The sequence below is a fragment of the Gymnodraco acuticeps genome, unplaced genomic scaffold, assembly GCF_902827175.1.
Source record: "Gymnodraco acuticeps unplaced genomic scaffold, fGymAcu1.1, whole genome shotgun sequence".
NCBI classification, from domain to species: domain Eukaryota; kingdom Metazoa; phylum Chordata; class Actinopteri; order Perciformes; family Bathydraconidae; genus Gymnodraco; species Gymnodraco acuticeps.
In genome coordinates, this window is record NW_022991632.1 from 182,463 (window position 1) to 195,126 (window position 12,664).

General features: G+C 42.3%; 1 protein-coding gene and 1 long non-coding RNA gene across 2 annotated transcripts; one reads left to right on the forward strand and one right to left on the reverse strand.

Annotated features, from left to right (window-relative positions):
* Positions 1 to 1,339: 1,339 nt before the first annotated feature.
* LOC117534165 (E3 ubiquitin-protein ligase MARCHF9-like) lies at positions 1,340 to 8,393 on the forward strand. Its single transcript, XM_034198290.1, has 4 exons — positions 1,340 to 2,732; positions 5,353 to 5,508; positions 6,754 to 6,946; positions 7,595 to 8,393. The coding sequence occupies exons 1-4, from the start codon at positions 2,355 to 2,357 to the stop codon at positions 7,888 to 7,890; spliced, it is 1,023 nt and encodes a 340-aa protein (XP_034054181.1). The 5' UTR covers positions 1,340 to 2,354; the 3' UTR covers positions 7,891 to 8,393.
* Positions 8,394 to 11,561: 3,168 nt separating this feature from the next.
* Positions 11,562 to 12,447, reverse strand: LOC117534147. Its single transcript, XR_004567155.1, has 2 exons — positions 12,113 to 12,447; positions 11,562 to 11,647 (listed from the first exon to the last, which is right to left on the reverse strand). It is a non-coding gene; the product is annotated as an uncharacterized LOC117534147 (long non-coding RNA).
* Between the last annotated feature and the right edge of the window lie 217 nt (positions 12,448 to 12,664).

Sequence of the window (12,664 nt, forward strand, 5' to 3'; positions counted from 1 at the left end):
TCAGCCTCCAGGAATTGTGTACAGATCCTTGCAACATGGGGCCGTGCATTATCATGCTGCAACATGAGGTGATGGTCGTGGATGAATGGCACAACAATGGGCCTCAGGTTCTCGTCACGGTATCTCTGTGCATTCACAATGCCATCAATAAAATGCACCTGTGTTCGTCGTCCATAACATACGCCTGCCCATACCATAACCCCACCACCACCATGGGCCACTCGATTCACAACATTGACATCAGAAAACCGCTCACCCACACGACGCCACACACGCTGTCTGCCATCTGCCCTGAACAGTGAAAACCAATTGTTGCAGCAGCAGCTGTCCGAGTGGCTGGTCTCAGACGATCTTGGAGGTGAACATGCTGGATGTGGAGGTCCTGGGCTGGTGTGGTTACACGTGGTCTGCGGTTGTGAGGCCGGTTGGATGTACTGCCAAATTCTCTGAAACGCCTTTGGAGACGGCTTATGGTAGAGAAATGAACATTCAATTCATGGGCAACAGCTCTGGTGGACATTCCTGCTGTCAGCATGCCAATTGCACGCTCCCTCAAAACTTGCGACATCTGTGGCATTGTGCTGTGTGATAAAACTACACGTTTCAGAGTGGCCTTTTATTGTGGCCAGCCTAAGGCACACCTGTGCAATAATCATGCTGTCTAATCAGCATCTTGATATGCCACACCTGTGAGGTGGGATGGATTATCTCTGCAAAGGAGAAGTGCTCACTATCACAGATGTTTTCAGATTTGTGAACAATATTTGAGAGAAATGGTTATTTTGTGTATATAGAACATGTTTTAGATCTTTGAGTTCATCTCATGAAAAATGGGAGCAAAAACAAAAGTGTTGCGTTTATATTTTTGTTCAGTGTAGATTTACTCGACAATTTAACATGATCAATTTGTATGTGTGTAATTTAAGTAATAAAACGCAAAAATATGCTTTTCTTTGGAGTAGAGGATGATCAGGGAAAGAGTCTCCTCAAAGACAATCAGTCGACGGATGTCTTTTGTTTCTGTGAATGGGCTTATTGTGTGTCCTGCTGTTCAAGGGTCTTTGTTCTGTTCTGAGTGTTATGAAACCATGCAAAATATGGTCTCACACACACACACACACACACACACACACACACACACACACACACACACACACACACACACACACACACACACACACACACACACACACACACACACACAGTTATTGTTTGTCATTATCCATCAGCCGATTGGGATCAGCACGTGGCCTCCACGTCACATGAACATCAGCACCTCGGACAGCAGCCTCCGTCATTATGAACCTGAACCTCAATCTTTAACATCCTAGATCCCGGGGCACATCGCTGCAGCCTCATAACCTGTATATATAAAGTGCAGCCTGCCACGTGGAGAGGCATCTTATTGTCACAATTATTCATGGAGGCCTTGACTTTATTTGGTGAAGATTTGATGATGATGTGCGGTTGTTTTTAACTACCCGGAAGGGACGTTTGCAGTCTGCTCTCGGCTCATTTTACGTTTGCAGGATCTGACACACTCTCCCTCCTCCTGCTGTGTGGCGCAGAGATGGAGGGAGACGAACAGAAAATCGTGAGTGCAAGTTGTCGGGAAATGGATTATTGTTTTTTGTCTTTTTTCCCTATCCATCTCTAGCATGCACCGCTGTTGGATGTTAACGTTGTAACGGACCTGCTTAAGGAGAAAAGGTGTGTCGATCCTAAAAAGAAAAGAAAACAAGGCAACAGCGAAGAAGGACTCTCGTGAAATAATGGATGCCACCACGAGACAACAAAGAATGCACGCTTGTCACCTCGTGGATTTCATATATCCTGTAGGTAAATAGAGAGTCCAACATATTAATCGGCTTTGACTTCATTTTAATAGGATTTAATATCAACCCCCCTTCACACACCCTCGCTGTTTTTTGCCTGAGGAAGAAACGACATCAACATTTTGCATATGCTCATTTAAAAACACCAAGAAAACACTAGGACAGTCTAACAATGAAGAACCGGACTGAACAGGGAGGATGATGTTGTTGGACACTTCTGACTTTAATGCTGGTGCATCACAGTGCGTGCATGGCTCGCAGCCTTCATTGGCTGTGTCCATGAGAAATAATGCTTCCCCATTGGCTGGATAGCGGTGCACATGCTATAACAACAGGATATGCAAAGAGCTATGGGCTGATCTAATAGCCTATCATGTTTCCAGCACGCTTTTTTGACCGAGATCTGTATTTTATTTAATAGGATGTGAACTGCCTACTTGAATCAAATGGTTCGGATGCCATAATAATAATATTAGCATAATAGTAATAATAATAATAATAATAGGCCTAATAATAATAATGATAATTTATAATGGACCTGCCACAGTCAAGCTGAAGGCTGTTTTTATCTCACGGATGTTTTTCAATGAACTCAAAGTGTTGTTACTGATGCGCTCTGGATCAAGCAGGAGGACTGACACACACCCGGACACACGCACCGGGATGCGAGGGCTCGCCATAGGAGGCTGTGGCTGGCCGCCTCTGAGCTGTTCTCACCGGGACGATGAGGAGGAATATTACGGCTCGGAGTCCCGACCACGCAGCCTGGCAGTGGAGGACACGGAGGAAGACAAACCCGAGGGAGGAGCAAGCCTGGACGCCGCTTCCCTGCCGAGCCTCTCGGAGAGCGGGACGCGGTCACCGCAGTGCCGGATCTGCTTCCAGGGCCCGGAGAAGGTATATTATATAATACAGGTATCACTGTGGGTTCCTGCGCTTTAAGGGGGTCAGGTAGGCCAGTGGTTCTCAAACTTTTTCCAACCAATGACCACCATTTGATCAAGTTCCAGGGATCAAATGGTGGTCCCTGAACTGGACCTTTAGATTTTTGCTTTTAGATGTTTTGTTACAGAACATGTCATACCCATGACCAAAATAGTCATACATTTTGTCATGGTGTAGCCTACTGATGAGGGCCGAGATAGTACATTAAATGTCAATATTTTTTGAGGCGTTAGGAAAAACTCCAGCAAATCAGTATTGTTTTTCATTAAGTCTGGGGGCTGCAGGAAGATCTTTTCTTCAAAATGTTCAAAGTGAAAGATGTATCACGCTATGTGGAATGGGATGATACTAAGACTCCATAGTTAAAACCAATACTGCAAACTTTAGTACCGATCCAGTCTTTTTTCTTCAACTTTGACTATTCCGAAATTATTCAGCCATGCCCTCAGGGTTAGCTTTTAGTCATGATAACAAGCAAACTGATATGTGTGTAAAAATACTGCTTTTAGTGGTGCAGACAAATTCAGTTTTTAAAACACATTTTACATCAAACTGTTTCAAATACCTCTCATCAAGTCTGCTCTGATGCAAAAAAGATCTGAAAAGGCAGAGGGCATCAGTTAGGTTGGATAGAAGCAGGAGGAGCTTTTTATTTACCATGCGTGATCCCGTGAAGTCCTCGCACTAATAGATTCAGCATCTGATCTTCAAAATTAGGCTCCTTTAAAAAAACACAGTGAAGAAAGTTTCAGAGAAAGATTCCTCGACATTAAAAACATGAATACTCATTATAATTTGAGGGATATGAGTTAGTATGAGTTATTAATAACTGGCTGCAGGACTCTTGCATAGAACACATTAACACAGGGATCAAACCTTTGATCATTTGTTATGCTCTAGGCAGGTCACACAAAGTGCAGCTCAAGTCTCCTCCACTCACATGAATAAAAACTGAGGGGATGGATGCAGAGAAAGTTAAAACATTTTTAAAAAGCTCATGTCTAACGTGAAAGTCTGAGCACGTCAAATCTAGCGAATGATATCAACCTTGAAGATAGAGACTTTGCTAGAGGTCTCAGAAAGATTTGTTTCCCCTCCAGATATCCAACTAATTAAAGGCCTAGCACATCACCTGGAGCCAGACAGAACATAATGTGAGATGTGCGAGAGTGTTGTCAGTCCGAGCGCCTTGGGGAGTCTGGTACTGACAGCACAAACCTGCACCAGATGTCCTGTGATTTCTTCTGAGACTACAGGAAAGTGACACAAGAGAAGGAAACTTTCGGGATAAAGGCATTAATCAAAATGTATCAAATCCAGCAAACCACAAACTCTCATCCTATGACATTTTGATTTGTTAAACATGTCTGGTTAGATGATATCCTCTTAACACATCAACCCCTGAAAGTTTCCTTTCAATCAGCACATGACTATAGTGCATGATGCTTGAAACATTTTCGCAGTAATGAGGCGAAGTCTATTTTCATTACCACAATTAGTCATATGGGGGATCAACTGTCTTAACATATTTAAGGACCATCTATCCATCGTTATCTCCTTATACGCAATCGGGTTGCTTAGGAAGCAGTTTCAGAGGGCCCCAAACCTCCTTTTCCTGGCCACATCAACCAGCTCTGACTGGGCATGACCCATCCTTCATGTCCCTATGAGAGAGTAGGAACGAAGATGGACTGATGGACAAGAGCTTTCCAAATACAACATTGGAGACCAAAATTGGACATTGACTGTCAATAAATCAGTCTATTACTTATACCATAATCAACTTAAAGGTGGGGTATGTAATTTATTTCAGAAACACTTTTTGTTATATTCCATGGAATGCTCTTAACATCCAGATAGCAATGAATACATTAAATGCTTTGACAATAAATACATAAAAAAATGTGGAAGCCTTAGTACTGTAAAAAGCACGACCAATCATCTGAGCCGGCCCGGCTAAAATAACTGGATGGCCTACCTGCCTGTTAGCCTTCCATCTGTGCACAAACTTATCTCGTGCCCTCATTGGTCATGTGCGCGTTTGTGTGTGTTGGAGGAGGGGCTCTGTAAGGAAGTCTGAAGGAGGAGGCAGATTTTTTCCGGTGGCGTACTTTCAAATTCTACCGCACTCGAGCTGGTTTCTCCAAAATTACATACTTTAACTCAAAATACCAACAATACCCAAAATACAATTTGCATAATACAAAGACGGTTCAGCTTCTCTGAAGCTTTAACTTCCTAGACATCATAATACCATTTGCATACATACATTATAGTTTTATATTGATTATATCGGTGCTTGCATCAAGCTATACCATTTGTGTATTTAACCCCATTGGCCAGTTTCAGGAGAGGAACAACCCTGAACACACCCTTAAACAACACCATGCCTAGTAGATAACAATGTGACAGCAACAATATAGGGGAAGGGAGGCAAGTTGTTCTCTTCATGCTGAATGCCTTTATTTGTTCTGTCATCTTCACCAAATTAGACCTTGTAACAGGCAGATTCAATAACATCCAGCAGCCTCTGCTCAGTGTTTCTCATGCAGCTGCTGTGTGTGTCCTGCAGGGGGAGTTGTTGAGCCCTTGTCGCTGTAACGGCTCTGTGCGCTGCACTCACCAGTCCTGCCTTATCCGCTGGATCAGCGAGAGAGGCTCCTGGAGCTGCGAGATATGCTACTTCAAGTTCGAGGTCCTGGCCATCAGCACCAAAAACCCTCTGCAGGTACAGTCACACACACTCTCTGTCTCTCTCTCTCCTCAGCTTTACTATGAAAACTCTCTTACATGGGTATAACTTGTAAAGGAGATATATGAATGCAATCCTTGACATTAGACTAGACTATAAGGCAACAAGTAATGCACACACTTCACATTGCAATATTTGATTAAGGGAAGGGTGAACAAGCTAGTGATCACATTAGTGGACATTGATTAGATAAATGTAATGGCACACAGCAGAGGCCATGCAGTGTTTACACTACCAAAATCACACGTTTTGGACAGATGCTGTCTACCTGCACTTATTCCTAACATAAGGCACACTGCCGATAAGAGTATCACTATTTACACAGAGCTATTTATGCAATAGTTGGCACATATTTTAACCAAAGTGTGTGGCACACAGACAGTAGACGAGCAGACAGTATCACCAAATGTCGTCATGCTAGAACAGAGATATTATCAGATGAAAGGCTTGTTCCCTCAGTTGCTTTTGTTGCTACACAATCTCTGCATCTCTGAATAAACACTGTAAGGTGTTTTGAAGAATTAGTGTGATATGGTACAAGTGGATTAATTTGTATTAAAGGCAGATCAGCAGAGGGCCGATGAGGCTGTGATTTCAACCACTTGGCAGAGTAGTTAATTTGAAAGAGAGTGAAATGGGTATAATCATACATTTATATCGCTGAAATCAATGATAAGAAATACTCACTGTCACACACTGTCAATATGTCAAAAACTGAGACAAAGACGCACATCACATAGACGCAAGGCTTTCAGAAAAACAGCATAACGAGGAAAAGATTAAAGGATTGTCGTGGCCAGTTTTCCTCTGAGTTAATGCAACATTCGTAGAATGTAGGTGATGTAATTTCTGATGTGTGATGGTGAATATGATACATTTGTATATATATTTTAGATATTTAGAAATGTGGCTTCTTTTATGTACTTTTTCTATATACTTCTCTCTTTTAAGTATATTGGACTGTTAATCGTTTGTGAATGTTTTATCACTGGTGTTATGAATTTACCACATATGCCATCATAGATTGTATTTGCTTTGTTAGTGTGCTTAATGTAGAAATACGGGTGTTCTTTTCCATTTTGAAGCATGCATGTGTTAACTTTTTCATTACAGAAACGGAGAAACCTTGCATCATTACAGGGGCTTACATAATTAAGAAACATTTTGATATGTACATCTACAGTTCAGGTACATGTTTGGGTCTCATTCTGTCTTTCCTAGTGGCAGGCCCTCTCTCTGACTGTGATTGAGAAGGTGCAGATTGCGGCCATGATCCTGGGCTCTTTGTTCCTCATCGCCAGCATCTCCTGGTTGGTGTGGTCCTCTCTCAGCCCTTCAGCCAAATGGCAGCGGCAGGATCTCCTCTTCCAGATATGCTACGGCATGTACGGCTTCATGGACATAGTTTGCATCGGTAAGACTTGAACCTCTGTCTTCCACTTGCATTATTACCAGGACTACCGCAATCCTTTTTAATACCGAAACTACCACATTATTCAGTACGCCAAATCAAATATTTAGTTTTCCCAACACATGGTATTTACATTTGCATACTAGCATTCTGGCCCACTTTGCACAGAATTACACTTTTACCAAAAACTCAGAATTTGAACCTCATGGCAATGTCAGGAGATCCCAAAAGTTTATAGGCTTTATCTTGCCAATAATACAAAAGAATAAAATGGTATGACAATCCATCCAATAGTCAAAAGCTGTTGTTATCATTATCTCTTTCGTTTGATCGATTACTTTGCACATTTTATTATAAAGTGCAACAATACAAATAAAATAATACATTGGTGTTGCATTACTGTATTTGTTGCGTTCTTTCTCTGCTTCTTTTTTCTTTCCTTGTGAAGGGATTTTAATTGAAACCGTTTTTTTTACCAAACATCGGTCCAAAATACCCACAAACAAGTCAAGATCGTATAGTAGTTGTTATTCACTCTGTACCTTGTGTCCCTTTTCAGTACTTCCTGATTGTAATTGAACAAACAACTGTTTTTTCTATGTAACCCTGTTTCCTGCCCTGACTTCCCCCACCCTTTGTCCCAATGCCCAGGCCTTATAATCCATGAAGGATCGTCTGTTTACCGGATCTTTAAGCGCTGGCAGGCGGTGAACCAGCAGTGGAAAGTGCTGAACTATGAGAAAGCAAAGGACTTAGGAGACCCCATCAGTTCTTGCAAAGTTCGCGTTGAGAGGAACTCAGACGGCGGACAGAGGGCGAGTCGACATGTCAGGACTATTCTCAACCACCACTGTGGCTACACCATTTTACACATCCTCAGCCAGTTAAGACCAAATAGCCTGCGCAGAGACAACCATGAGGTGGTGATGAGGGTGACCACAGTATGAGGCCAACGTGCTCCGATGTTTAGGGAGGAGGTCAACGAGTTGATTGGGATTTAATTGTTCTTTTTTAAAATCCTTATCTGCCACATAAACACTGACGGTTACTTTTGGTCGCACAGAATCTCCCTGAGCTCAAAGTGGACCATGAGAAATATTTCTGAGATTTGGGCAAAGGGAGGGTGTTGCAGTGATTATAAACAAAGACTGTGAAAACATGACAATTCAAAAAGAAAAAGTTTGATTCCTAAAGCTTTCAAAAACAATGTTTACCACCATGACCAATCTTACAAAATGTCATTGAAATATTATTTCCTTTCCAAAGAAAAAATAAAATGAATGTCATTTCGCTTGATTTGGATTTTACTCTATAATAGAGGGTTTATTGGTGAAAGCGATCGTGCTCCTATCAATATGCTCCTGAGGGTCTGCCATGATCTGACAGATGTTTCACTTGAAGCAGCATCTATGGATCAAACATTAGATAACAAATAAACTCTGAGATACGACACAATTGCTCGAACTTTGAAGTTAAAAGTACAATTCATGTTTTTGTAATAAATATGTTGTTGATCGCAAAGAAACATTTGTTTTGGTTTCCATTCATAATGGATTTCAGCCGATGTGATTTGAAAACAAATTTGACACTTAATAAGCGCAGATTGGATTTTCCTGTTGTCTGCGTAATTCCTGTAGGAAAAATCTACGGACATGCACACCGGGTTTGACAATTCAAATCAATCCAATATGCTTTATTGGCAGGAATGTAACAAGATAATATTGAATGTTACATGGAAAACATTAAATGTAACAAGGATTACGTTGAATATACCAAGGAAAATATAGCCAAACTTAATAACAAGGTGTAATTCATCATCAGAGCTCTTCTTTCTTCACGGTCAACTATCAAATAAAGATTTGTTAAAATTCTAGGGCCAGCCTGACTGAAGATCCTTTCTCATTTTGTTGGTCTGAAAATGTATACAACTCATAATTTAGCATGTAGAATTACAACGAAATAGAGCACAGTTTGCAGCAGACTGACGGCTCCCACGGAGGCGTGCGTTGCCGCTTGGCAGTGGGCGTGTCTTGAGCTTGGGGAGTTTACGCGAGCAACGCGACCAACAACCAATCACATGAATCTCTCCTGTCAATTTCATAAAAGGTTTTACATGTCACACTTTATATGATGAACATTTATGACATTAATTTGTATGGTGCTATTTTACGCAACATTCCATGCTGGCTAAATACTGTCTATGCCTTCTAGCTGTCCATTCAAACGAAGTACACTGGATATAAACTCCCCAAACAGGCGAAAACCTACCAGTTTCACCCACTGTCTCTGCCACCTCCCTCCATGCCTGGCAGCTTGTTAGAGCAGGAGGGAAATAGTCACCTTATTGACAGCCTGAATTGAGAAGGATAGTTGAGTTTACTAAGAGCACAAGTTAACCGGGAACTGCAGCTTTTCCATTTCAGTAAACCTCTATGGCATGACTTTTTATTTTGGGAGGAAAAAAAATGTTTCACCATGTGTTTTAGGAGCTTAGGGGTCCCTGATATTATATCAATTATAAAATGTGACCCCCCCTCAACCAGGGGTTGGTTTGTTGCCTCAGGGCAACACTGTGCTACGAGGGTATTGAAACACCAAGGATTTCTACCATTCAGAAGAAATAGAAAAAACAACTCTATATGAATTCAAAAGGTTTTCTGTGTGTGTGTGTGTGTGTGTGTGTGTGTGTGTGTGGATGTGCGTGTCTGTGTGTGTCTGCATGTGTGTGTGTTTGTGTGTATGTGTTTGTATGTCTCTGTGTGTGTGTGGGTGGGTGGATGTGTGTCTGTGTGTGTGTCTGTGTGTATGTGTTTGTGTGTGTATATCTGTGTGTATGTGTGTGTGACGTGTATGTGTGTATGTGTTTGTATGTCTCTCTGTGTGTGTGTGTGTGTGTGTCTGTGCGTGTGTGTATGTGTGTGTGTGTGTCTGTGTGTATGTATGTGTGTGTGTCTGTGCGTGTGTGTGTCTCTGTGTGTGTGTGTGAGTGTGCGTGTCTGTGTGTATGTGTTTGTATGTCTCTCTGTGTGTGTGTCTGTGTGTGTGTGTGCGTGTTTGTGTGTGTATGTATGTATGTGTTTGTATGTGTGTGTCTCTCTCTGTGTGTGTGTGTGTGTGTGTGTGTGTGTGTGTGTCTGTGTCTGTGTCTGTGTTTGTCTGTGTGTGTATCTGTGTGTGTTTCTGTGTGTGTGTGTGTGTGTATGTGTGCGTGTGTGTGTGTGTGTGTGTGGGTGTGTCTGTGTGTATGTGTTTGTATGTGTGTGTGTATGTGTGTGTGTCTGTGCGTATGTGTTTGTGTGTGTATATCTGTGTGTATGTACGTGTGTGTGTGTGTGACGTGTATGTGTGTATGTGTTTGTATGTCTCTCTGTGTGTGTGTGTGTGTGTGTGTGTGTGTGTGTGTGTGTGTGTGTGTGTGTGTGTCTGTGCGTGTGTGTTTGTGTGTGTCTGTGTGTATGTATGTGTGTGTGTCTGTGCGTGTGTGTGTGTATGTGTTTGTATGTGTGTGTCTCTGTGTGGGTGTGTGTGTGTGAGTGTGTGCATGTCTGTGTGTATGTGTTTGTATGTCTCTCTGTGTGTGTGTGTGTTTGTGTGTGTATGTATGTATGTGTTTGTATGTGTGTGTCTCTCTGTGTGTGGGTGTGTGTGTGTGTGTGTCTGTGTTTGTCTGTGTGTGTATCTGTGTGTGTTTCCGTGTGTGTGTGTGTATGTGTGCGTGTTTGTGTGTGTCTGTGCATGTATGTGTGTGTGTATGTGTGTGTGTCTGTGCGTATATCTGTGTGTATGTACGTGTGTGTGTGACGTGTATGTGTGTATGTGTTTGTATGTCTCTCTGTGTGTGTGTGTGTGTGTGTGTGTGTGTGTGTGTGTCTGTGTGTATGTGTGTGTGTGTATGTGTGTGTGTCTCTCTGTGTGTGTGTGTGTGTGTGTGAGTGTGTTTGTCTGTGTGTGTATCTGTGTGTGTGTGTGTGTGTGTGTGTGTCTATGTGTGTGTTTGTGTCTGTGTGTGTGTGTGCCTGTGTCTATGTGTGTGTGTCTGTGTGCCTAACCCTATGTTGACCTTCACTGTCCTCACTGTCAGACAGAATAATAGCCTGTATTGGACACCAGCATGTCAGGTGACATTGTGTATATTTAAAAAAATAAAAATATTTAGAGGGCCAGTGTGAGGTCGAAAAAAGTGGTTTGTTGCCTGAGGGCAACAGTATGCGGTAGAGGGTTACAAAAATAATAAAAGTAAAACGTTTGAGACACTGAGTCAAGAAGGATTCAGAGCGTGTGGCTCATATTTTCTTTATTCCCTAAAATCTGTATTATTGATGTGAAACTGTGGGTGGGTGACAGTTTCAGTTCCAAGCATTTTCTTATCAACAGCAACATAATCACACAATACTAGTTTACAGAAGGATGCCTCTCAGTTAGCGTGAATGACACATTTTAATACAAATGTCATTATAATTGTAAGTTACAACAAGTGGACGAGAAACGATGAAACAAACGGGCTGTTGGGAACACGGCGTAAAAAAGTATACAGGTCGTGCTGCAGCTAGATTTTCCTGTCCTCTGTCAGAAGGTGTTGGCGACGGACGTGCAAGGAAGAATGGGTTTCCACAGGCTGTTCCAGTTTAACTACTTTATTGATTTCCAGGGTAGTACATTTTACATGCAATGGTAGTTGGATGGGTGTGTGAATGGGTGTGGTATCTGTAACATAAAGATAAACAGGTATGAACAAACATGTAATACAGAGGGACAATGACTAGTGACCGGGCAGACAAAGAAATTGCACAATTAGCTGGCCTATGCTGCCCTCTATTGGCCAAAGGCCGCAACAGAATGGCGATTGAAGTGACACGTTATTACATAAAGTAATTAACTATTACAAACAATCCCGCATGAACAACATACAGGAATGCACACAATTAAGTCTCTATAATGACTACAATATAAAGAACACTGCATACATGTGGCCCCTGCATCAACTTGGCGTTACATTGTTCATTATGCAATGTGAGGGAGCGTGCCTGGTGCGGCCGCACCTCGTGCTGTCCCATAGTCAGCATAGCAAAGTTAGCGGTTATTGCTAACTGCCGTCTATTGCAGAGTAAGCTCTGTATTATGAACATTAAACCACCAATAACAAAACTAGGCAAGAATATATTCACTTACATTTTCATGCACGCACACATATCCACAACACACAAATTGAACAACACTCCCAATTGTCCGATCGCTACTGGTGTGGCGATCTCGTTATGACAACAAGTGCACGTTAGTGCTGCAATGTGGTTGAAACCATTCGGGCTTATGCTAGGGGGTGCAAGGAATAGTCCAAGTAATGGGGGAGTTTTATACAGCTGCCCCCTAATGTGTGCAGCACATTTGGATCCAGTAAAAATCCCTGTGACTATGATGTATTATTCTCAGCAGGCATCTCCGGCAGTATGATGAGCTTAGCTACCGAACGACGATAGGTGTGCTTTCCTATGGACACGTCTGCCACCCTGATCCTTCCATCAGGGCTCGGCATCACCTGTTTAACCCTGCCTACAGGCCAAAGAGCACGTGGAAGTTGTGCGTCTACAACCATTACCACTTGTCCCACAGTTAAATCCGGAGTGGACTGCTGCCATTTCTGACGCTGCTGCAGGCTTGGGAGGTAACGCTGTGTGAACTGAGTCCAAAACTGGGCTGCGATGACTTGGCTGTGTCTCCATTTAC